General features: G+C 37.2%; 1 protein-coding gene across 2 annotated transcripts in view; it reads right to left on the bottom strand.

The window, feature by feature from the left end:
* Positions 1-3,844: 3,844 nt before the first annotated feature.
* The window catches only part of PIGR (polymeric immunoglobulin receptor), a 37,165-nt gene continuing 13,302 nt past the window's right edge, over positions 3,845-27,707 (bottom strand). The window contains exons 1-11 of one of the 2 annotated variants that reach the window (XM_063297464.1): positions 20,011-20,105; positions 14,166-14,253; positions 12,236-12,571; positions 10,496-10,825; positions 10,061-10,384; positions 9,186-9,497; positions 7,635-7,773; positions 6,797-6,912; positions 5,436-5,564; positions 5,208-5,266; positions 3,845-4,301 (exon numbers count right to left, since the gene is read on the bottom strand). In XM_063297464.1, the coding sequence (XP_063153534.1) occupies positions 4,215-4,301; positions 5,208-5,266; positions 5,436-5,564; positions 6,797-6,912; positions 7,635-7,773; positions 9,186-9,497; positions 10,061-10,384; positions 10,496-10,825; positions 12,236-12,571; positions 14,166-14,223 (1,890 nt within the window). In that variant the 5' untranslated portion in view covers positions 14,224-14,253; positions 20,011-20,105 and the 3' untranslated portion in view covers positions 3,845-4,214. Of the gene's footprint in view, positions 4,302-5,207; positions 5,267-5,435; positions 5,565-6,796; positions 6,913-7,634; positions 7,774-9,185; positions 9,498-10,060; positions 10,385-10,495; positions 10,826-12,235; positions 12,572-14,165; positions 14,254-20,010; positions 20,106-27,707 lie in introns of those variants that run through there. The other variant, XM_063297465.1, reaches the window with a different exon arrangement.

Genomic DNA, 27,707 nt, shown 5'->3' with positions numbered 1-27,707 from the left:
GGTCACCCAGCCTAAGGTGGGACTAGAACTCACAGCCTCCTGGGTTCTAGCCCAGCACCTTAACCACTAGACCAAACTGGCTCTCTCCCCTTCCTATACACTGGCTTGATCTATTCTTGAGATACTTTTCCCCAAACCCCCTACCCTATCTTAACTTTTCACCAACTCTGAACCCACTAAGCATGCTGGTTGATATACTTAGCTTCCTCATTTTTAACATTAACCCAGATTTTTCACTCTCCATTTTTACTTTCTGGGTATACTACTTTCCTTCTATAGTTTTGTCAATAAAAGTAATGTTTAAAAAAAAAGTAAACTCCTTTGAGTCAAATTCAGCTCCTGATGATTATATGCACACATATAATTTTTGGCAATAATATGTAAGTGGTTTGCAAGGAAAAGTTGTACATTCCTCCTGTAATGCTATTAAGAGTTTATATTTCTGCAAACACAGCATAATTATGTGCTAATTAAAATACATAAAAGCAGTAGCAGAGTATGGGGGGAAGTGCTCTCACTTATTGAGAGATGATTGTGATATTTTACCATTTTATAGTTGTGTAAAACTTTGTTTCTTCCAAGCAAGTATAAACAGTTGGGGGGATTCTACAACTTTCTCAGTGGTGAGTGGTAAATGTTGTTCTAATCAGACAACCGTGAAAATATTTTCTATCTCTTGCATATCTTTGTCAAAGGGAACAAACCAAAATGATATTTCTTTATTATATTTCAAGACTGCTAAAACTGCTAAGACTGTTTGATATTTCAAGACTGCTAAGATGTGACCGGTAATGCTCTGTTAAATGTGAACATATGTTAGACAACAGATGCAGCATATTGTCCCTTAATTCTCCTTTTAAATATGAGTGTGTGTTAGTTAATAGCTGTAATATTATTTCCTTCAATTTTTTTTCTTTCTTGATTGTATAGTTATAGTAAATAACATTATTACTTTACTATTGTTTATTTTTGATGTTATGTAAATATATTGAGAGCTCTTCCACCATAGTCAAATTCCTTGTATGTCTAATCATACTTGGCCAATAAAGTATTCTATTCTATTCTATTCTATTCTATTCTATTCTATTCTATTCTATTCTATTCTATTCTAATCTATTCTAATTTCTTTTATGAACTTTTGATAAAAAGAGGTACACTGTTAATGTAAATGAACTGGAAATAGAAATCAATCTGAGCTAGTAACACTAGTGAGTTCTTCAAGGCTGCTGTGCAGGAAATAATTCATAATCTGGGCCAATGGATCTTCCAAATATATATGCCTAGGACTGTGTGCGAAGAAACTAAAGATTTCAGTTAAAGGAGAAAAATACACAAGCTTGATTAATCACTAATTAACTGGGATGTATAAAATGACGCAAAACATTTTAACATTGAAACTATTGAAGGACGCTTTTGAAAAATGGAATCAGAAGGTAGTATCAACAATATCAGTATCTGCTTCTATGGATAGACTGTGTCCAAAAGATGTTTTGGAAGAAATGGCAGGTGAGGAACAAGTTCTATTTGATAAGACTGAGATGGCATTGAAAATGGATCTACAAATGACAGGGTATGAGAATACCATGGAAGAGGATGTTGCACTGGATGTACAAAAGAAACCAGTTGATGTTTTAAAAATCAAAAGGGAAATAGAAACTTTGAAGAATCTTGTGAGAAGGGACAGAGAAGAAATGAAATCAAATTCTATGACATTATTTGAATGGGCTAAAGATTTAGACTCTTAGAAGTAAAAGGAAGGAATATAAAGTTGGTTTATTTGATCAAGATTGAAATAAGGTATGTTGTTATTTATGATAACCCATAATGGACTTTCTGCTGACATCAGGACTGAAACTATTATGCTTTATGGATTTGTCTATAGATAAGAGATGGAATATGGGATGAAGAGACCATTGGTTGTAAACTAAGAGGGGGTGAAGAGTTACAAAAATGTTTGTACTTGTGATGAAGGTTGGAAGTCATTTCTTTATATATTTCTTTTCTCCCTCTTCACTATATTTTTATTTTTCTATTTTCTATGTTCTTTCTTTCTTTCTTTCTTTCTTTCTTTCTTTCAGTTTGTATTAGATTTTACTAATGTAACTAGAATCATTAACAATAATTATATGTTTATGTATATGTATATATGGAATGATGAACTCAGCACTTGGCTCTTTAGAGTTGTTCAAGAAATATTTTTCATTCAAGGTTGCCTCCATGTTGTTCAAGATAAACACTTGCTCTAGCAGTGATCATATATACTGTATCTCCAAACTCTGAACTTTATTGGCTTAATTAATTATGTTAATATTGCTTTTAATTACTATGACTCTACAGTCTAAGAAATGAAAATGGTCTCCATGTACTTTAGAATCCTATGACCTGGTGTATTCTTCCCTGAGTCTCTTCCTGGTGGGAGAAACATGAAGAAGGCTTATGGCATTTGTAAGCATGCTTCAAAGCCGGAAATAAAGATAAACCCAATTGCCACACTCAGATTCTTAATCAAGGTATTTATTTATGAAATCATATCATAATAAACATTGTATATGTCTTAAAGTAATTGATTCCAAGAAATTCCGACAAAATTATTAGCATTACAAAAAAAGGTTAATTTTTAAAAAAATATAATTTTCAAAAGCCCATCGATAGCAAAATGCAGCAGAGGATCATTTAGTATCCAGGGATCCTAATCATCATCAAATGCTTTTGCCTTTGATCTTGACTTTAAAAATATCTATGTATGAAGATGGTGATTCTACATGGTTTTAATCAATCTCCTGCATTGATGTGAATGCAGAATGTTGTGAATGCAGAATGTTTCAGTACCCCCTATATTATTTTTAAATTTATTTATGTTATTGATTTTAGTATTTGGGTTTTTTCCATCTCAGATGCAGCAGTGAGTGCACAATTTTTGATGTATTCAGTTCTTTGGATTTAGCTTAAAGTAAGAGATTTAACTCTACCTGCTGCTCAGAGCTTCTTCTAGGTTGTCCCATTCCTAAACGTATTTACATTTAAAGCATTCTAACACTTGGCATCAATGGAGTTTCCCAGTGTCATGTACTCAGGGTCTTTGTAAGATTGTAAAAGGAAGGCCCAAGGATAGGGCATGCATTGGAGACCCCTGTATAATCCTTATTCTTACTGTATTATAGGAATAATTGTTGCTATCAATGGCTCAAGAAAAGAAAAATATGCCATGAAACCCAAAATATGTAACTAACTTGGGATTAAATTTTACTGCCTTGAATCAAAAGATCAATACTTTGCATGGGGCCCTTTCCTTATGTGGAGCCCAGAGCTATTGTTTTCATTGTCTTCCTTTTCCCAGATGAAGGTCCAGGATGCACTAGAGCTAGGGACAGGTGGTGAAAATCCCTGCTCAGTCCTGAAATGGACTTAGACTAGCCATTAATGATCAGCCTAAAGACATCAGAACCAAGTTGTCCAGATGAAAAAAAAAAGATAATCTGATGCATGCTCTCTGAGCTTCCTGGAGGGAAAACAATATGCTTAATTAACTTGATCTTGGTTTGGTCTAATGAAAAAAAATCCTTCCACTTCCCCTTATTGAGTAACCCAGTGTTTTATGAAAATGCAAAACTGAAGTACTTTGGCCACATAATGAGAAGACAGGATACCCTGGAGAAGATGCTGATGCTAGGGAAAGTAGAAGGCAAAAGGAAGAGAGCCGACCAAGGGCAAGATGGATGGATGATATTCTAGAGGTGATGGACTCAACCTTGGGGGAGCTGGGGGTGGTGATGACCGACAGGAAGCTCTGGCATGGGCTGGTCCATGAAGTCACAAAGAGTCGGAAGTGACTGAATGAATAAACAATTCCCATTAGGATCTCTTGAGTTTATGCCTTCTATATGAAGATAACCAAATCACATGTGCAAAATTCCTGAACAAGTACATTTAAAACATCATTTCAAAAAACAGTCAGGTTTATAAAGTTAAGAAGATTATTATTCAGTGTGAATGAAGCGGTTTACTCTTAAAGCAACATACCAGATTCAAAAGTGCCTAACTGGATAAGCAGTGATAGAATTGAAACAACTTGGGAAAAATATCAGAATCTCAATTAGTATAAGAATTTGTTTGTTGATTCCAGTCATGATCTGTCTTCAGTCATCAAGGCATAATTGATTTTCATTGGTCTTCAGAACTGTCCCAGATGAGACTATTCAGCTGATTGCTAAATTCTACTGCTCTGGGGAGGTTACTTTAGAAATGTTGTCTGAATTAAGCAGGAATGTTGTGTAAGCCATTTCAGCTTCCTCTTTGGAGCCCTAAAAGAGTGAATAGAAATCCCAACATTATTTTAATGAGGACCAAGGATAACATGACCTGACAAAATAGTCATGTGCATTTTAAAAAAAGCCATCCTCAAACTAGATATTCTCCGGGTGTGTGATCTCAACTCCACAAATTCCCCAGCCAGTACGGCTGCCTTAAATACTAGCAAACACATTATAGCATAAACTTTAATGCTATAACTTCATGCTAATGTTCATCGTATTTCATCCCATATGCAATTAATGCCTACAAGTTTAGGGCACTCAGACTGCATCAGATAATTGGTTTATTTAGCTCATTATTATTGACACTAACTGGAAACAACTTCCAGAGTTTCAGATCCAAGTTTTTTCAGGCCAGCCAGCAAACACCAAGAACTGAACCTGGAACTATTGCAGGAACCTAAGCTACAGTATGTATCTCAGTCTACAATACTTGGTACAATATTTCAAACAATATGGCTCACAAAGGGTTTAGGACAAGGTTTTAAACTATCAAATAAAACAGCTGTTAATTTAAAATTATAATCTAAAATTACATATAAAAAGAAAGTAACATAGCAATTCTTTTAATGGCCCAACATCCAACTTCCAAGCCTGTCACTATGATGAAACAGAAAAGCACTGTGAAACAAAAAGACTTTATTTCCTTCCAAAAGTGAGGGAAGGAGATAGCCAACTTTACTCCAAAGTACAGAAAATTCTGCACTTAGGGACAATCATGAGAAAGTTTCTGCTTGACAAAACTAGAAGGAGCTAGGATATGAAAGTAGCTGATAAAAAGAAAAGTTCCTGTTTATTAACTTAAGCTCTAAAAGGATAATAATAACAACAGCAACAATAATAATAATGTTTATTAATCCATTATAATCCTGTCACAATGATCTAGTTTGCCCTTACCCTCTTCAGTTTCTTTGATTTACCAGCCTCCTTAGGACTGCCAGAAGTATTTGCATACTCTGAAAAGAATATAAGATATTATGGGATTGGATGTGAACAAAAGAGAGCTTCATGCATCCATCAATTCTATAAATGGCAAAATAACGTAACTTCATTACTGAACAAATGACAACTATATTTGGTGTTAAGCATCAAGCCATGATTAGAATACATTTTAAATAATATTACCATCCTTCCTCCCTATTTGGGTCTCATGAATTTCTTCCAGGCATGCATTGTCCTTTGCCCCATGCTGTCTTGCATTCTCAAAATCTGTCATGCTGATATTTGTCCTATAGCTTCCAACTGATACAAGATCTATAAAAAGAGAAACAGCATTTCATTCACTGTAATTCTTTCCACCTTAGATTCTCATTCCCTCTCTTTCTCTCTCTCCATACATACACACACACACACACACACACACACATACATACATACACACACATACATGCACACATACACATACATACACACACACACATACATGCATGCATACACATACATACATACACACACATACATACACACACATACATACATACACACACATACATACATACATACATACACACACATACATACACACACATACACACACACATACATACATACATACACATACACACACACACATACATACACACATACATACATACACACATACACATACATACATACACACACACATACATACACACACATACATACATACATACAGTATATATTGTAGTAATTCTAGGATAGAAAAGGCTGATGTAGATAGTAGACTTAGTGCTGAAGATTTATTTTATACAACAGAAGTATTATTTGAAGGAGCCACCACAGATCCAGCTTGGGACAGAAAAGCTCCACCTAATCCAGATGTCTGTCAGATAAGGTCTTAGATGTAAATCTAAACCTCTTCATTCCCCTAATATGGCACTAAAGAGACCTATAAACTGTGACAATCTTGAACAGGTAACCTTAATTCATTCCCACTGTGTTTAATAAGAGGGAGAGAGATGGAACAGAACAAATAGAAGAACCATTTCATCCCCCTCGACACAACAACCAGGCAGCGCTTTAGATGAGAGCAGTTGTTTTGCCACAGATTTTCCCTGCTGTTATTGCTGTTGGGTTGAGAAGTTTTAAACCTATCTACATTGAAATAGTCTTTTGACTGACTTTTGACTAGTCATACCTAAAATTGTCAATGTTTCTGCAAAACAAGTATTTCATTCTTTCTGCTCTCTCTTCCTGCCCCACTCATAATTTCTGGAATGAAAGAATCTTTTTAATTGTTCAGTCCATGGTATACATATAATCCAGACCCTAAAGTTCCTAATTTTTATTTTGTAATTTTATTTCTATGTGAAAAAGCAATACTGGTCCCCCTTTTGGGAGAGATGGGCAGGAATAGAAATTTGAAAAACAAACAAACAAACAAACAAACAGACAAATAAATAAATAAATTTGTATTATTAGATGCTCAAAAACATGCCAAAGCAATCAGTATGAAAAAAAAATTAAAATAGTTTCCAAGGAAGTTACACTCAGTGTAGACTCACCAGAATTCTTAAACGATCTGAACTTTACAACAAAGACTGTGATGAGAAGCAGAAACACAACTCCAAAGGGGATCAAAGTGGCAAGAAGAACAACCGAGTTTTTACTTTCACCATGGCTGGAAAAGAAGCAGAATTGGCATAGCCAAGATACAGTGTCAGTACAGCCTTAATAATATTCTTCAGGAAGACAGTGAAGTAGTTCTGAAACTTAATGCTACAAGAATGAACTTCATTCCACCATGGCTCTCTTATTTTAATTCTTCCTCAGAGATCAGAAACAGTTGCTTTTCATTTTTTACTGATTGCAACTTTCTGTGTTGTTTGTACAAAAATGCTTTTGATATCCATATATGGCCACAGCGATATACAGAACGAAAGACTATACTGTATGGACCTGGGGAAGGCTATGATCATTATCATTATTCTCAGTAGTAGCCAAGTAAACTAGGGAATTCTGGGTGTAGACATCCACATGTCTATAGAATGTCCAGTTGGGCAAGTAGTGCTTAACCAGCATGATTCAAACTTGGATTGACTTTAAGTATCTGGTTGAGAGTGAGATTGCTTGCAATGTCGTATATTTCTCTTCTAGAAATGGGATTAATTCCTGAACTGTGTTTCTTTCTGTGCAGTTGGGGTAGCCCTGTACTTAAACACACAAACCTGCCACTTTTTACATCTTCTTCAACTCTCTGGAATTGCAAATTAATTTCTCTGTTAATTAATATTGTTTAAGCCAATAATTATATGGGGATGCTTCTCCCTTAAATACTTTTGTTTTTCTATATACTGTATGTGCACTCATAAATCATCATTAACTATTTTAAAAATAGCTCACCTGCCTGCTGAACTTCCACCTTCAGCTTCCTGATCAGCTCTGTTTGCTGGAAAATCACTATTAACAGGGTTTATTCCAGGAATGGCAATATCACTGTGGTCTTCATTGAGTCTGAAAGATTCTTCGAAGTTTGGAAGTACTATTTAGGAATATTTGGGGATTTGGTAACCCAGAAGCAAATGAGAACATAAAAAGTAAGGGGAAAAAAATCAGCACCTTAGATGAGATCACACTTAAATTATATTCCTCTACATATTTCAGCTAATGAATGAAAACAATTATACCATAGCCAAGTATACAAATTCGATGAGTGATGAAAGATACTTTTCTGCTTTTTAATCATTATTTACTATTTGCATTTCTTTTGCCTTGGGCATACTTCTTGCAAAAACTAACGCTTCCTTCTAATTTTATTAAAGGCCACCAGAAGGAAAATTGTCTTGTCCTGCAATATGGAAAGTAATTTGTAGTAAAGGTCTGTGTCTGCTTAAAGACTAAAAGGAATACATGGTATACATTTTCATGGGTACAAGGCCAATCCATTATATGCATCTGAATGGACTGCAAACTGAGAAATCTTATATTAAATGATGTGTTAATATTTAATGTACTATTAAGACTTTTTGCAGGGGTGCATCACTCCGCTGCCTGTTGCCTGATGTCACTTCTATCCAGGCCAATGCCTCATTCTGAGGAAAGTTTCCTGAGGCTTCTCCCTGGAACACACGCAGCCTTGGTACCTCTCTCTGGGCCTTCCTTTGAGCAATTCATGAAAGGTAGCTGTCTCAATTCATGAGAAGTCCTCATCCTGTTTGGATGCCTTCCTCAGACAAATCCTCAGTGTGCCCATTCTGGGCAGCTGACCGGGAGATCCACTGATAATAACAGCGCGGGCAGAGGTCAGAGGCTTATAGTGTGGACTAGATCCAACCCTTCTTGTTCCACTACCTGAGGGGCTCACCTCACCTGATCTAATGGTTTTTGTTGGCACAGGCTAACACATCTGGCTCTTGATAAATCATTTTCTATAATAGCTCCCTATATTTTAGTATAAGACAAACAAGGGATTTTTGATGCAAAAACATAACTGCACTTGAAACATCCAGTATTTTTCTTATATCCATACAGAAAGTCAAGATCAGAGACTAATCCTAGCCATAAGCTGTCCTAAGCATTTCTGTTAAACTTTAGCTAATTTGATAATTGCCTGGGGAAACATCAGTACTGTGGTATCATAAGATGGCTAAGATTTAGCTGTTAATCTATTTAAACCTACCCAGCTAGGTGGCAGCACCAGCCAACTTTGGCCAATCTTAAAAAATTAAGCAGACTTGGCCTTGGTTCATACTTAGATGGGAGACCACCAGGAAATACCAGGGCTATAAGCTAGACTGGGAAGTTGAGAAAAACAACCTGAAAGAAGGAACACTTCTTTGTTGGCTGCCAAGAAAATGACTTCCAAGACTTTGACTTGAAGATGGCTTTTTTATGTATAGCTGGAAATTGGAATGGGTATAATACAATGTAGTTGCCCTGTTGATTAGAACTCACCTCCTTGGACTTGCAGTTGTACTGCAACTGTTTCTCCATATTGCTGCCCATGTCTGACACCACACCAATACCACCCTTGATCTGTGGGTGTCACCTGGTCAATGTCCAGAGACAAAATTCTACTATCTTTATCACAGTTAACTACCAAGCCAGTCTGATTTTGTTCAGATGAGATGAGAGGTTTACATCCAGTGTTCGTCCACTTGCACCAGTATGTCTTATTCGCATATTTGCATGGATAAGAACATGGTATAGTCAGTGGGGAGCCAGCAGCAATCTTGACTTCTTTCTCTGCTAGCAATGTAGGTTGCCCTGTGTCAGGAGAAAGAAAAAAATGGATGATGATGATGATGATGATAAAAAACCACATACTTGAAAACAGAGTGCTCAATTTTTAGCATCACTAAAATGATTGACTACCCCTTCTCACCCATCCTCCTGCTAACCACTCCCATATATTTGCAATAAAATGTGTAATAAATACAACATGCCATATGTTTAGTCTGGCTTTCCATCTGGGTTTAGAACAGCACTCCCCAAAGATTCAGATGGCCCCAACCCCATCTGCCTTTCAAAAGGCCTTAAAGCTCTTCCCCTAGGCTTACATGAGCCCATTTTAATTGTCTGAATGTGTGAACTGCCTTTGGTGCAATAGGTTTTAATTTGCTGATTTTTTTTTAATTAGCTGCCCTGAGTCACATGTCAAGCAGATGGCTTATAGGCTGAATATTAATCGTGTGGAACAGCATTCCTCTGAAAATATATCATATTTAAAACCAAGGCTTTACCAACAGTTGAGTTGGCTTAGGTTCTTTTTTGCAGGACTCATCAAATAGGCAAAGGGCATTCCTAAGACACATTGTAGCAGACAGTACCTTCTACAATCTTCACCTCTACTGAGGACTTCCTTTCCGTTTTTCCATTTGTCATACACCAGTAATAGCCTATGTCATTCTTCTTCAGTTGGTTCAGTATGATAGTGAATATGCCATTTTCTGGATCATCATGCATTGCAACTCTTCCCTCATAGGAATCCAGCACATATCCATTACTATTTATTAATTCAGTGCACCCATGTTGTCTCCACTTGCACCAGTATTTCAATGTATCATTCTCTTTTGGACTATAACGACATTCAACAGACACTGAACCACCCTCGACTCCATTTAGCACTGTCTGTTGTTTAGGTGCCAATCTATCTACAGATAGAAATATAGTGCATAAAATTATAAAAATATTCTTATAATTGCATTCTCAATTAGATATGTATTTGTAGACAGATTTGGAATCCCAAGAGCTCTTTCACCTACCTTGATAGACATGTAGATCCAGTTCTTTGGATTCTCCATCTGATCCATAATTCCCAGCTCCACAAAGATATAAACCTGAATCTTGCTTCTTTAACTGGCTCATGATAACACTGAAAGATCCAGGAGAATCAAGATTGGTCAATAGAACTCTTCCTAAGTAGGATGGTTCAATATTTCCATATGTATCAATCACATTGTAACAACTAGTTTTTGTCATCTTGCACAGGTACTTCCTTTCACTTGCATACTGAATCCCAAAGTCACAGGTCATAGTCACTGTTTTTTGCTCCTCAGCATAATAAAGTTGAGCTTCTTCAGGTAGTACCAGATCTGCATTAAGGTAATGACAAGTCATTAGATGCACTTATTCTGTCTTCCCTTATGCTGTCCCAAGTTGTCTTGCAGTCTCACACAATGCTTTATATTGGCATTTTGGTTACTATTTACTTATTTTACTTTAGCATTTAAGCTATTGCTATTACTATTACTACTACAAATAAGTAGCATCAAAAGTGGCTTGATAAATCATAAGGTGGATCAAAATCCCGGTGATCCTGGTAAACTGTTTGGTTTGGCGCCCTACAAACTGAGCTTATTCCCTTAGGATGGGTGAGCAACTTGCAACCTAAGAGCTCCATCTGGACCTTGGTCACAAAAAGTGCAGTTCCAAAAGCAATGGGTTTGCACACTTTTCTTCCTGGCCAGCTGGTCAGCATACACCGTTGTTTTCCCACTGTAGTTAATGACAGGAAACAAAACAATCTAGTTCCCAGTGGGTTCTTGTTGCTAGTAATGGCAGCAGAATATGACCAACTGTTAGGGGTGGGGTGAAGGTGCAAGAGTGATATTTTTATTAGTTGGTTGCATATATGGATATGATATGGTGTGCATGTATGCGTGCATATAAAGGAACAGATATGAGTGCAATTCTTGATTCTGGCCTGGCACCCTGTGCTGATTTCATAGCCCTTGTGCTAATAATGTCATTATGCTATCTTATACCACAGTAATAAATAAAATACACACATTATTTTTCATCTGCAATCTCAGAGACTATATTAATATTTTGTTTTTTTTCCTAATGCCCAACTGTGGTATGGAAACAAATCACTGAAAGGCATTTCAATCATTCAGAGTAACAAAAACAAGCATATGAAATTTGGAGTTTTAAATGTCTAATTTTTGCCACAGTAAAATACAGCAAGCAACTGGAAACTTGAAGGCATTTCCACTCCATCCTTGCTAAAGTTCATATTGAGATGTAATCCTTTCCCCATCCACTAATTTTGTCATCACAACTCTTTCAGACAGTGTCTTCCTAGAATTAAACTATAAATGTATACATTTTTATTAAGGAAGGGAAGCATAAAAATACAGATTGATTATATTCTCAAGTTGTATTTATTTTAAGAAATTATAAGGTGTGCATTTATTTTAAAAAGTTGGATATACATATGTTGCAGTCTGCAGTGCAATTCAAAGTAACATGAAACATTAAACAACAATGCAATAAAACTGAGCAGTATAAGAATGAACTGTCTGAAAATACATTTAAAATGCTTTGGAAAATTAAGTTGGGATGAGACCACAGAAAAGGCCCTTTGTTTTGTACAAACCTCATATATTTCTCCTAGAGATGGGACAAATAAACCTAATACATTTCTCCTAGAGAAGAGTCTCATCTAACAACCTTAATGCATAGTCTAAGAAAGTCTAGATGGTTAGAAAACGTATTTTTACCTTGACTAACTTCCAGATTCACTCTAAAGGACAGTCCATAGTCATTTAAGCCAATGCCACATCTGTACAGACCCACGTCTTTTTTCCTCAGGTCTGATATTTCTATGATGAATATGCCATTATCTGGAAAGTCAGTTAGGGAGGCTCTGCCTTTGTAATCATTGTCAACAAAACCATTAGAAGAAATAAGGGTATAACAACGTCTTGTTTCCTTGCACCAGTACTTCCTGGAATGAATATTCACAGTACTGGGAGGATAGAAACATTTTATACTCACAGAACCACCAAGCAATCCAGTTATCTGCTTTGGCCCAAAAAGGACATTTGAAGCTGAAACTGAGAAAAGGAAATAATATGGGAATATATAAATATACGTATACTTATATCATACTGCACGTCACTGTCTATTACATCAAATTACAGATTTTATTTAAGGCCGAATTCCAACCAAAGAGATTCTGTAAAAATGTAATATTTTACATATTCACAATTGTATTTTACAAAAATTAGATGAAAATTGAAATTATTATCATGGTGGTAAGAAATTATGCTATTTAATTAATTGGTATTAACTTGTCCAGAACTACATACAGTCTGTTAGTTATGCTTTTGAATACCGATGAAGGCTAATAAGCCGAAACATGTATGGTCAGCATTATAAATGTTAGTGAGCATTCCAGTTGGAATATTTGTGTCTGTTTATTAGTTTATACATGTTGGTTGTTTGGGGCCTTTTCATTGTTTTTGGTGTTTTTATAATTTAATATAAAAATATTAAATATTTTATATAAATATTAAATATTAGTAAACAGTATTATATATTTTAACTTGTGGCCCACTATATTTATATCCTGGAATGACAGGCCCTTCGAACAGTCACTCATGCCCTGGTTATCTTCCATACAGACTACTGTAATGTGCTCTACATGGGGCTACCCTTGAAGAATATCCGGAAGCTACAGCTGGTCCAGAATGCAGCCACGAGGGCAATCTTAGGTGCCCCAAGGGAGGCACATGTAACACCACTGCTGCCTGAGCTGCATTGGGTACCAGTTTGCTTCTGGGTCCAATTTAAAGTGTTGGTTATGACCTTTAAAGACCTACATGGCATGGGTCCAGGATACCCGAGGGACCATCTCATCCCCATCACATTGACCCATCCCACATGGGCATCCAGAGGAGGCATGCTACGGACCCCTCTGTTAAAGAGTTCCATCTGAGGGGGTCATGGAAGCATGCCTTCTCTGCAGTAGCCCCTGCCCTTTGGAACATTCTTCCCCCACAAGTGTGATAAGAGGTAAGATTTTGGAGTTAATTACAAAGAACAAACAACTTCTTGTGGGAAATAGATTTTGTTTTGGCTTTTACAACACATAATAAAGATCAGAAATATTATAGATAAGAGATGGGATATGGGATAAAGATATAAATGTTTGTAACATTAGAGGAGTGAAGATTCACTAAATTTGTTTATACTTGTGATGAAGGTTGGAAGTCACTTCTTTATATATTTCTTTTCTCTTTCTTTATTATATTCTTACTTTTCTCTCTTTTTTATTTTTTCTTGTACTTTTTACTTCTTTCTATTCTGTTTTCTTTAAGTTTAGTTTGTATTAGATTTTACTATTATAATCAAAATTCTATATATTTTAAAAAAGGAAAGAACCAAAGCTGAACTATCTAAACTCAAAGGTTTTAAATTAATCCAGTCTTCTGGTCTATGACTGAAATAAAGATTGATTTAATTTGATTTAATTTGATTTGATCCATTACGATGCATGAAACTTATATGTAGTAAGTCTGTATGGATCATTTCTTGTGTATTTGTTTTGTGATAGGTTGAAAGCCAACAGTATGTGCTAAAGGGTCAAACTACATCCACATCTTGTTTAAAGTACTTACATTTTTTGGAGATTGTTTAAATACTCACCACTTTCAAATTCAGCTTGGATAAAAGTTAAGATCAAGACAAAGAACAGGAGAGCCATTTCAAAAGATGGTCCTGAGATCCAACGTACCTTGAAAAGATTAAAATTTTAAAGTAAATCAAATAGGTTTGTAAGTATAATGTATCTTAGGTGTGTGTGTGTGTACACATGCACACTGACACATACACAATCAACTAAATAACTCAGAAGAAAGATGTGTATTAAATATCATGAGGATCTACATCACTGACAAGAGGACTGTACAGTCTGGAGCTTTCTTCAAGATACAAGCAGTACTAGGTAGGCTTAAAGAGAGAGGCTATTTTCTCTTTCACTCCTACCTAAATTTTAGTATCCATGTATAGTAGTTGCATTCAAGATGATCAGTATATCCCAAACCACTAATTTTGTATCATATCACTTCAGTCCTGCGCTCTCTTACCTGAAAGAGAAGCCCTGTTGAAAATAATGAGATGTCTCTCACAGTATTCAAATCCTGCTCTGCTATAAATGACTGTACCAATAGAAGAGAATATCTGTAGCTCAAGGTTGAACTGTGGAGTCCTTGGTGCTCTCTGAGCTTGGTTGTTTGCTTGCAGACATATTGTTGCCTGACTAGGCGCCACTCCCTTCTAGCACTGAAGATGTTGCCTAGTCGGGCAACAAAATGTCTGCAAACAAACAACCAAGCTCAGAGAGCACCAAGGACTTCATAAACGACTGTCTTCCTAAAAATATAGACAAACTTGATAGTTATGTATAACAAAAGCACACATTCCTGCTTCCAAAGTAATATGCTGATAATATTGTTATAGGCATTGTGTGGCCTTAAAGAAAGAAACTGTACAGCTTGACTTTGTATTGATCAAAGAGCAAATATGAATTTTAAACTTTGTCTCCATGCAAATAAAAGGCACCCTTGGTCATCAGAAGCCAATAAATATCTAAGGTGTATATCTCTGGATGAAATGGAAATCAGTTTAGTCAACTGCACAATTCGTAGGAAAAAGAAAACTCATGGGGAAAATGTTGTACCAAGAGCAGTCACCTCACCAGATAATGTTATCTGAAAGAGATTTATTATTACAGCTACTACAACTGCCACAGTGATTTGGTTTCCACAACATGCTATGGCTAAAGTGCAGAATCTGGGGTTCAAGGTTGCACTAATCTTCCCCCACACACACACCCTCCCCAAATTGTAAAATAGAAGGGGGAAATTATTAAATGCATGAGGATGAATGACATGAACTGTAAATCAAACAGTAAAGGTAATAATATGTATTCTGTTGTCCTGGCCAGGATTATCTGCAGGGGGAGTAAAAAAAAGTCAGGAGGGCAACTATGATAACATGTGTTTATATACTACACATGTAAAAAAATGGTTGGAGCTTCAATCATGCAGCCAACAACTTGACTTTGTTTAAACAGCTCCACCAAACACACACCCCAGGCACCCCAGGTTATCCCTGATTACCATCCACATTGGAAATGGGAAGCAAAGTGCAGAAATGATGGCCTGTTTAACTGTATTTACTGGTTTTGTCTGAATTCACTGATACTTACATGAACTACCACAGAAGTTTAGCCTTAGCAATGACTGTATAGCAGCTACACAAAAAAGCAATGTAATTCAATAGCATAGCACAGACCTTATTCAGGGCAGGGCCTTGTTAATTTATTCGTTTAAAACAGACACAAAATCTGGGGCTCCAGTACAACTCTCGGATAAATCCAAAAGTTGTTCCCAAAATGTAACTTTAATTGGGAGTTGAGGAAAAATAATTAAATATATCCCTAAGGAATAATCACATTGACTATATTTCATTTTAAAAACCCAAATCAGATCAAATTTAGTGTTTATTTTGTTCTGTCCACTTCCTCTTTGGAATGGAGACCCTGAAATACCACCAAAAGGTCATGGGGTCCTCAACTCAGGAAAGGTTTTGAACTTTGACTTAAAATATTTCTATCCCAATGTTAAAGGTAACATCCCTTCCATTTATATTTAAAAGAATCCTAGAAAATGGAGCTGGGAGGCCCTGCTAGAATCTTTGGAAAACTTCACCACTGAAAAAACTGATATAAGCAGGATGGATCGGAATGACCTCACACATGAAAAATACACCTGCGTGTGGTCTTGAGTTGGCCATATATCTAGCAGTGGTTCCAATAGGGCAGGACAGTGATGTCCAGGGCTCCAACCAGCACAGTAAGAAAGGGCTCCTAAATGCAGCAAAGTCACATTGTTGCAAGTAAAGTGATCTACATTACCTGTAGCTCACTTCATCATCATTACCTGTCTTCCTCTCCTTTTCCACCCACCTGACCTCAATTTGAATCTTACACCAGACTAGCCACCCTGGGCATCTGATGAAGTGTGCTGCAGCTCACGAAAGGTTATACCTTTTAATAAAATGTGTTAGTCAGAAAAGGTGCTACCAAACGCCTGATTTTTTGCCACCTTACACTAACCTGGCTCTCCTCCTACAATGTCTACATCTTTTGTAAGGCCATGAAGTCTAAAGCCTTAAATTACATTTTGTACTGAACACAAAGAATGTTCAAACTATCAAACAGTGGCACTTATTTCACATGCCAGTAAGGTAATGCTCAAGATCCTGCAAGCAGAGCGAGAATTGCCAGATGTACAAGCTGGGTTTAGAAAAGGCAGAGGAACTAGGGACCAAATTGCCAATATCCACTGGATAATGGAAAAAGCCAGGGAGTTTCAGAAAAACATCTATTTCTGTTTTATTGACTATTCTAAAGCCTTTGACTGTGTGGACCATAACAAATTGTGGCAAGTTCTTAGTGGTATGGGGATACCAAGTCATCTTGTCTGCCTCCTGAAGAGTCTGTATAACGACCAAGTAGCAACAGTAAGAACAGACCACGGAACAACGGACTGGTTTAAGATTGGGAAAGGAGTACGGCAGGGCTGTATACTCTCACCCTACCTATTCAACTTGTACGCAGAACACATCATGCGACATGCTGGGCTTGAGGAATCCAAGGCTGGAGTTAAAATCGCTGGAAGAAACATTAACAATCTCAGATATGTGATGATACCACTTTGATGGCTGAAAGCGAGGAGGAACTGAGGAGCCTTATGATGAAAGTGAAAGAAGAAAGTGCAAAAGCTGGCTTGCAGCTAAACCTCAAAAAAACCAAGATTATGGCAACCAGCTTGATTGATAACTGGCAAATAGAGGGAGAAAATGTAGAGGCAGTGACAGACTTCGTATTTCTAGGTGCGAAGATTACTGCAGACGCTGACTGCAGCCAGGAAATCAGAAGACGTTTAATCCTTGGGAGAAGAGCAATGACAAATCTCGATAAAATAGTTAACAGCAGAGACATCACACTGACAACAAAGGTCCGCATAGTTAAAGCAATGGTATTCCTCATAGTAACATATGGCTGCAAGAGCTGGACCATAAGGAAGGCTGAGAGAAGGAAGATCGATGCTTTTGAACTGTGGTGTTGGAGGAAAATTCTGAGAGTGCCTCGGAATGGAAGAAGATCAAACCAGTCCATACTCCAGGAAATAAAGCCAGACTGCTCACTTGAGGGAATGATATTAAAGGTAAAACTGAAGTACTTTGGCCACATAATGAGAAGACAGGACACCCTGGAGAAGATGCTGATGCTAGGGAGAGTGGAGGGCAAAAGGAAGAGGGGCTGACCAAGAGCAAGATGGATGGACGATATTTTAGAGGTGATGGACTCGTCCTTGGGGGAGCTGGGGGTGTTGACGACTGACAGGAAGCTCTGGCGTGGGCTGGTTCATGAAGTCGCAAAGAGTCGGAAGCAACTGAACGAATAAACAACAACTGAACAAATTACAAATGATAAAGAACTAACTGCACTCTTGTTTGCCACCAACCATATTGCATTTGGCAATGGTGAGTATCAGGATTCACATTACATGCACATGTCAATACATGTTGTAATAGCTCATGTTCATGATCACATTGCAGATGACATGGGTTCAAGCATATAGCCCTAAAATCATATCTTATGTGCTTGTCATAATTTGACTCACTCAAGTATAAGGCACTTTCCAGAGTTCTAAAAAGAGTGGACTAGAAATAATGCATTATTGTTACAATTCATAACTAAATCTACTCTTTGGGGAAAGCATTCAGCAGTTTTGGCATACCCAGACACATTTCTTGACTGGTCAATGCATTTGAGATTATTTCTCCAAAGCAAGTCTTATAGTTAAAAGAAATCATTTGCATTACTAAAAATATACAAAACAATTCAGCATATAATACTATATTCATACTTTGTTGGCTAATCAGTTAATTGATTAAAAATAAATAAATGACTTTTAATAGTTTGATTTTTTTAATAGGACATTGATAGCCACCAGAGGGCATAGTTGTGCTAACATACAGTATACACATACATCTTTTTCCTTGAAAGGAGGGAGGGAGGGAGGTAATCAGTCATTCTATTGCAAGAAAGACAAGAAAAAATAAATTTGAATAAACACTTCTTCCGCCATGCTCCCTTTGCACCATGCTAATTTGGTTGGCTGAGGGAATATGTTACCAACTTTCTCAGCTTCAGAGCCTCCAAGCCAAGGAGGCAGGTGGGGGAGAATTCTTCCATTTGGAATCAGAATTCCCTTTTCTTCTTCAGAGGGTCTGAACCAATCATTCCTATGATTTGCAACTTTAAATTCAATATAGGGGAGTTTTTCTACTGATCTCAGTGGGATGTGTAGCTTTGACTCTTACATTCCCCAAAAAAGAAAATAACTAACGTTGTAGTTTTTTCGAGTTGAAAGGGGCTATACCTCACTCGTGAATCTCAGAGACACCGCTGATCTTTGCCTACACTGAAATTGGTCTAGGGACACCATTCCAATGATATGCATCTCCAATATAAAAGATCTGTGACTCTTTAATTGCAGGATTACATTTTATACAATTTTTAATTTTTTTCATATTCATTATACTCTTGCCCTTCTGTTCTTCATGGTTTCCCTCCAAGTATTTAGCATCAGTGGATCAGTATCATCCATGCAGCTCCTATTAGCTTTCCTTAATAACAAATGAAACTTTTAAAAAACTTCCACCGTGTAATACCGAGATACTACATTTGGAAAAGATATTTCTAGGGTGCCTGCTGGACCGGAATGTTGGAGACCTATTCTATCTGCAGATTTATTTTGTTCTAACAGTGCTTCTTCCTAACTGACCGTGACAGGAGCACTTACGGTTCTCCTTGCATGTTTATGAGAAGACCTTGCTTCATCAAAACTCGTTTGCTGTCTTCCTACAAAGTGTTTCCTAACACAGTCCATTTCTTCAGTGCTTCTAATGCTTCTCCTAATATTCTGTAGAAATCAACTACACACAAAAACTTCCAGAAGTGTGTTTTTTCCTTCAGGCTCTAGCTCTTCATATTAACCTTTATTACCACCCAAGATGTCGTACTAATATACAGTCAGATTTTTTTTTTTAATAGCGGAATTAGATAATTCCTTCTTGGAACCAGTGACTAAACCAAGACAAACTGAAGAATTAGGCAGATATACAAGGGACAGAATAAAAGCCAGTTTCATTTCCAAAATGGTAGGATCCTTAAAGGCTATCTTGGAATCTAGATCCATGCCAAACAACTTTTATTGGATTCTAATTTAGGAACCAATCCCACTCCCCATCCCACAGGTGCTTTTTCTACCTTCCCTCTTTCAGGAATTATATCAAAGTGAAATTTGATGCCTCTGCCCACTATCTGGTACAGCCAATTTTGATAAGATACTGCAGATATATTTACCGCAACAAAGGTCTCTAGAACCATTACTGTCATTACTGCTTTGCCACCTACCTCTTTCTCCCCCCTATTTTTTTTCTGGCATTGTCCTTGCTGCCTTTTACACAGGTACTCTGCAGGAAGAAAAAAAAGACAGAGCCCTAGGCTCCTGAGGAGGAGCCGAAACACTCCTTAAAATTAAAACTGTTCTAAGTTTACATCAGATTTGACCTTTGTTCTTTGTCCCTTTTCAAGCAGACAAATAAAGGTTACAAGAGAAATGTTTGCATTTTCAATCATCACAAGAACCCATGAAAGTTACATATCCTTGGACTCTTGGGAAACATGAGTCATGCTACATTATGGGTGGACAACCTCTGGCCCAGGAGATGCATGTGCTCCCCAAGGGAGAGATTTGGGGGGGGGGTACCACCTTCCTCAGGCACAACTGATTTTTGTAAATTAAAATTAAATTTCATGCTTTTAATTAAATTAATGAGATAAAACTAGGGTGATGGGGAAGAATAAAGAAATCATTTACTCTGGACAAACCCACTTCAGTTTTATTACACACACTCCTCCACCACAAATGGCCAGTGATCTGCAGTATTTATTCTGCATGTCTCCTGAAAAGTAATCCTTAAGTAACTTCAGCCTGGATGGCCCATATACTTTTGTTTTGGATTTGGTATCCAGGGGAATGTCAAGGGCAGATCACAGAAGACTAACAGTATTATGGATCATGTGCTCAGCATCTGTTTGATGGGGTGCAGATGGTGGGATGGTGGGCTTCTATTTGCATACTTCGTATCATTCTGGGTCCTGAGCCTTATTAAAGTTTGTTTTTGGATTTTCTTTAGAAGTAAATGAGCTGTACTTCATGAAACAGATATGAAACTTCCTGGAATCTCTTTCCTCCTATAGTATTTGTCCCAGCCATGATCCTGTCTCTTCCTCAAAAACTTTTCCTTCCTAGAATGCCAGCTAGGTAATCTTGTACCCACTCTTTGCAAAAAGCATCATTTCTTTCTTTCTATTTGCATAAAATCTGAGGGGGAAAAATGGAATGCATATATGAAACAATGCAAGAATAACAACAATATACCAGAAGGAACAAAAGAAAATGTGACAAGAAATGTGATGGTATAATAAAGCCTCGCGAGTACTTGCTTGCCTCAAATGTTCACTCCAGACAGGACTGGAGGAAATGGAAAGGATTCTGTAAATCCCAAAATGGAAACTCTTGGCTCATTATGCACTGCCAGAATAATTGATCAGGAGATATTTATTTATCTGAAGAACTCTACTATAGAATCACACACAATAAAAAAAAATAGGAATAAAAATGCAATTATTAAAATCCCGGTAAAAATCAAAATCCTCATAGGTTCCTAATAGCTTAAATCACCCTAAGCCAAACACCTGCTGAAATAGTGCTGCTTTGGCTGGTTTACAAAATGCCAATAGGGTAGGGACCATCTGTACCTTGGCGATGGGGGGGAGTTTTCCATAGAATGGGGGTCACCCCTGGGAAGGCCTATTACCTGGTCCAGACGCCATGTACTACTCAAGGGGTTGGTGGGAGAAACGTACAAAAGGTCGTTTTTTGATGACCAGACTGGATAAGACTAGATTAGCCGCTGACTGGGTTAAATATGCAATGCAACAGGACGCGTATCTCTTGTTGCTCTAGGAAAGTTGCATTTACATTTGTTTAAAAATACACATGCCATTATTTTGTACTTACAATTGTTTTGCTCTGGTTTTACTTTTGTTCTGCATTTTTTGTGTACTAAACGTAAGAAAGTTATTAGTTTATAAAATCCATAGAAATCATTCCAAGTAAATGGGCTGAAGATACAGGGGTCTGATAAAAGCTACAATAATGCCACAATTATATTGTATTACTGCACATAATTTGTGGCATTTGCAGAATGAGGTCAAGATGCATGCAGAGTCACTTGCCCCCACAGTGGACACTTGTGCCTGAAGAGTAGAGTAGAACTGTGTGTATGATTTATTAGGGAAGTGAAACTTTTATCCAACTTCCTTATTTGTTAACAAAAGCACTGAGTTGGGTATTAGTGTAAATGTTCCAAGTCCAGGGAGTGATGTTTTCATCCTTTATATTGTCAGAGACTGTTTTAAGTAAAGCTAAAGGATTTATTTTCTGGCCTTCAAGCATGGACTTTGTTATAAAGGGTATTTCCCAGCAACAAAAGTCTTTTATTTCCTTCTTTGGTTAAATAATGTTTAGTGAGTTTTCTTCCTCTTGCTGAGATATTGCCCAATGACTAAATGTTTCAGGCTGTTGATTAACTGCTAGGCAATGAAAAATGCCTTTTAAATCGTTGAGCCCAAAGTAAACTTTCAATACCCATCCTAGCTACTGCCTCCATTAAAATAAATAAATGTGAACCCACGGACACTTATCTGGGGTGGAATGTAATGTTCTATTTTTGGTGACTCACTTTTTTTTTTTTCTATTAGAAGCCTTAGGAGGGGATAAAATATGCTCCAGAATTTTGAAGGAACTTTCCGGAACAGATTTAGGAGAGGATTGTATTATATGGATCCCTTTCAGTCAGAGTTCTTCATTAGGTTCAGGATGGGAGGACCATACCCTTTATCAACTAATTAGATATCTTGGCAGCACTTAGTACCATTGAATATTGTATTCTTCTAGACTGTTCCATGTTAGTTAACTTCTATATGAAACTGCTAGGCAAGTCACTTTGGAGTGAGGTCTCATCAATATGCTGATAATACTCAGTTATACACTGCCACCCCAGGTTGGTCTTGAGATGCTAAGGAAGTTTTGAACCTGATATCTGGAGGTTACAGGAGATTGGATGTGGAGAACCAAGCTCAGACTAAACCCAAGCAAGACAGAGTTTCTGTTCATCCATAAACATCTTGGCTATCTGATAACTTCAATCCTGGTGGTTGCTTTTGATATGGTCATGCTGCTCCTAAAGAGCTGATCCATTACTTGGTAGTCCTTGTGCACAGACTGTTCCTGCTTGAACAGAAGGTGGAGGCTGTAGCCTCAATGATGTGTGTGTGTAGGTTTGCCAGGCTTTGGATGATATGCCAATTATGGCCTTACCTAATGCTGGATTATTTCAATGCACTCTACATGAGGATGCCTTTAAAAATGATTTGGAAGATGCAACTGGCGCAGACTGTGGTAGCCAAACTGCTGGTTAGGAAATCCATTATTGCAGAGCTCTGCCCATCTTGAGGTCACCACACTGATTTCCAGTATACCTCTGGGCCCAGTTAAAAGTGCTGGTTATGTGAGGGGCCAGGATACATATTAGGGATAACCTCACCAAACATGATTCTCTTCTCTGGTCCAAGCATCTAGAGAAGGTCAACTTAGGATCCCTCTCTCATGAAAGCTAAAAGGAGCATAGGCCTGAAGGCAGGCCTTATCCATGGTAGCCCCCATATTATGGAATATTCTGCCCCCAGATGTAAGCTGGGCTCCAACTGAACTTGCATTTAAAACTTTTTTTTTTCAATGCACCTTTGTCCCATACTGGATTGCATGGCCAACCAGTTGTTGTGGTTTGTTTTATGTAAACTAGGATTATTGGGATTTCCTGGGTGTTGCCTAGAGTCTCTGTTGCTGGGGGCATATAAACATTATATTAAATAAACAGAATAAATAAAACAAATAATGCATTTTAAGTGTATATTTTAACATGAGTCATTTGATTCTGTTACTAGAGTTTTTTATATGGTTGATCAAATAAGTCTTGTGAAAGAATCAGTACATCCTATGTACTACATCATGAGAGTTGCCGACAAGTGTGATTAGTGTTTTTTCCTATACTAATGTCTTTATGAATTCATATAACTCTGAGTTCTTTTCATAGCTAGTTCTCTTTTGTTGACATGCTCTTGTAGATCAAGGGACCATCACATTCACAGGAAAGGAAGGTATCTTGAATTTAAGATGATCCCCACCATTACAGAATAAACATACATACACAAACAGATAAAAAATTCTGTGCAATGCCCAGGTCACCATGACTTTCTAGAAACCTTACCCGCCCAGCCACCCAAGGGGGAGACATTTATATTAATGCAATTAATAATTATTAAATATATTACCTGTAAAATAATGTATCTTATTTACAAAATCAGTTTAGCTCCATTTGCTTATACCAACCTTTATTTTGCACACACAAGCTACCACTTCCCCTCCCTCCATCCAGCAGAGACTACATAAAAGAAGGAAGAAAAACCAACCTGGAGATGGGCTAAAGGGAGTGGTTGATTAAACTGGGAAGGGGAAGAAAGGGGGAGGGGAAAACAAAGCTTAATGAGATGGAAGGGAAGAGGTAAGTAGATAGAGAAGAAAAGAAAAGAGAGAAAAGCTTGTTTTGGCCTAGCAAACATCCCCTCTCCCCAAACTAATCTTCAAAAAGCATCCAAGATTTGCAGAACAAAACTCTGCAGCCATTTGCACCTCATTCTAATTCCACTGTTTTCAACAGCTTCTGAGCAAATGTAATACAACCTCCCAGTAATTATTTGGGGAAAAATATTTTCTTTCTATCCAGTTAATACAGTATAAATAAAGGGGTATATGTTCTGAGGAAGCACTACAGCTGAAGAAAATCAGAAGATTCCCCATAAGAAGTTCAGTGGATCCTAATTATTTAAATGTAATGTCTAATAAGCTTTCACTCCTTGCCCTTTTGGTTACAGCCATTTTATGGTCAATCCAATTTGGTTTTATGCTATTTTTTCGACATATTATCAAGGTAGCCTTCAATCTTTCATGTCTCCCTTGTTTGATATGTCAGGACAATCAGGTAAGTTTTATCTTGCTTCTCTCTCATCAGACAATAAGCCTAATGTCACATATTACGTAGCTAAATTTTGTGTCATAGCTATGAAATTACTACATAATTAGATACGCTGTAACAAAGAATAGATACTATGCCCAGTGTGAGTAAAGTTGTATGTTATGTCATAAAAATTTCACAATGTTTTTTCAACTGGTTTTTATTATGCTATATTATTGTAATACAATGTTGCTGTCCAAGTCTTCTGTCATTCTGATCATTGATCAAATAAATTTGTGGTGATGATGATGATGATTCACAACCCATAATGTTCCTTTCTTGGAAGGCATTCCATCAACTGAAATGTACTTGTTTCTTATTAGTCCTTGCTTCTTCCCAGGTGCTTAGACCTTTGGCTTCTTCCTCTACTGTCTCTTAGGTTTTACTTTTTACTTAGGTTCAGGTCATTGTTTTGACCACTGCACATTCTTAGGTGTTTTATTCACCCAAAGATGTATTTCTTTGTCTACCTTATTCTCAGATTGTGTGGCTGGGTCTTCTACATTTCTCTTGTGTTTTTGAGCTTACCTTGTTGTTGGCAGTGCTAGAGGGTGCAATTGCAGTTGCTGTTTTCTTGTTACTTACTTTTTCATCACTCCGAAGACTCCCCAGCTGCCCATATTTCCTAATGTGCCAAAGCCCCATGGAAGGAGTTCCTTCATGATGTCTTTGGGACTGAATTAAAGTGTGGGAAGCTAGGCTCCAGAATGCCGGAAGAATTACTGTACAATGAATGAAAGATCTTCACACTTGGCCATTTCATACCTAAAGAGGGACAAGAGTACCACATGCTACCTATGAAAATTTCTGAGAAATTCTCTTCTCCTTTGAAAGAAAATTCTCTCTAGTTCAAGGGTCCCTTTGGTCTCCTGGCCTCTGAGCCCTGGTTTTTTTCCCTTTGTTTTCCTGTCTTCTAGTGTAACGGTTGCCTATTCTAAACATCAGACTCATGAGCAGGAATTCAAAGATATCTGATTTATTAAAGAATAGTATGCAGGATCACAGAGAAAGCTGAGAATGATGAAAGCGCACCAAATTCAAACTAAAAACATCTAGGATTCTTTTCCAGTCTAAGTCATCTGTATAATGTCATTCCTTACTTTTTCCCTGAATGTTGGATGCAGGGGTTTGGTCTGGTTTTTGTTTTGACAAGACATTTTCATTGGTCCTTCCTCCCTGAGTAATCCTGCTTCCATTCTACTATTATTTTTCCCTTTGGTTCAACCTGTCTAGAAGAGAACAAAAAATGTATGTAGTGGCTGCTACTTCTGCTTAATTTTATGCTCTGTCTTGGACAGGTAAGAGAACAGAAAGCAGAATGATATCTTCATTGTTGTCTTGCTAGGGTCCTTTGAGTCAATCTTTGACTCCTGGTACTTCATGGACAGGTCCAGGTAGTTTTTTTGATAACATTATCAGAAGGGGCTTGCCAGTACCTTCTTCCAAGATGTTTTTCGATTTTCAAATCTGAGAGAAAGTAACTGGCTTGATGCCTAAGGGAAGACTAGAACTCAACTCCCTCCACTTCTGGTTGAGCTCTTTAACCATTACACCAAACTAGCTCTCTAATACCTTCATTAGAACTGACTAAAAGAGAATGAGGAGGGTCCCTTGATGTACCTGCTGGATTCAGGTTATAAGTTCTATCACACAATGATTATACATTGCTTGTGCAGTTGGACACTGACCAACACTGACTGCAGAGCTCTAATATATATCTTCTTTGCAACCGTTCATGAATCTGGTTCTACTGCAAACTAGCTTTTGCTGCAAACATTCTCTCCTGTATAGTGCTTGTGGACGCTTCCCTATAATGGAGAATGAGGCAACTAGTATATCCCTAGAAAGATCAGAGTTAGTGCCTCCAGACCTCCACAATATGCAACTCTTCTGCAGAATATATATAGAATTCTGTAAAATTTATCACAATCATCCAGTAAATGTCAACTTTTATTTACTGAAATTCTGTTATTTTCCCTTAATGCACTCATGACAAGACAAATATGATAAATTATTCTAAAATAAATGTCATTCATTCATTCATTCATATACATACATACATACATACATACATACAATGTAAATCTATCTTAGAATGTAGCCCTTATGAGATTAAAGCTTAGACATGAGATTGAAGTGTCTGAAATATTCAAAGAGCAAGCATGAAAGAAAACTGATGGTGGCATCTCAAGGATGTTGATCATTGCTTATTGCAACAGGGAAAAAGTGAGTATGCGACATTTGACTAACTAATATAAATCACGGATGTGTATCAAGCTACAGGAACTTGTGGTATAGGCAGACAGACTCTGAGCAAGTAAATTTGCATGTTTGCTCTTTTACCATCTGGCTATGCAGTGGTTTAGAGTATTTTTAAAAATCTCATTGTTCACATTTGTAATGATTTATGAGAAAAACATTTACTGATGTTCCCAGACTAACTTCTGCTATTAATAAACATTTAACAGAGCTTGTTGGAGTATTAAACCTACTTGAAACTGGTAATGTAACCAATTACTTCACACCCAATCTTAATTCCTGCAAAAGGAAATCTTTTTTTGTAGTTTACAAAAAGTTACTTGCTAAACCAGAATTGTATGTTGCCTACATACGTACACACACTAGGGCGATGCAAAACTCTGGATTTACTTCTAAAAAAGTAATTTTGGGTTGTGTGCAGATGTGAGTGTAGCTTTTTTAAAAAACTCAAACCTGCAGTGCTGCATAGCCCTATTCCTTCAGATGCTTTCATCTCTAAAGCTTCTGAATTTAAACTTCATAGTGAATTCCCAGTAGGACTTTGGAAGGATGAGAGCTTTCTAAAGAGGCTTTCTTCATGTAACTATTACTTCTAACACTGAAAATTATCAAATTGCACTATAGATTACAGATTTATTCCAACTTCTATGA

This window comes from Candoia aspera, chromosome 3 (genome assembly GCF_035149785.1).
Source record: "Candoia aspera isolate rCanAsp1 chromosome 3, rCanAsp1.hap2, whole genome shotgun sequence".
Lineage (NCBI taxonomy): Eukaryota > Metazoa > Chordata > Lepidosauria > Squamata > Boidae > Candoia > Candoia aspera.
This window is presented reverse-complemented; position numbering and strand designations above follow the sequence as displayed.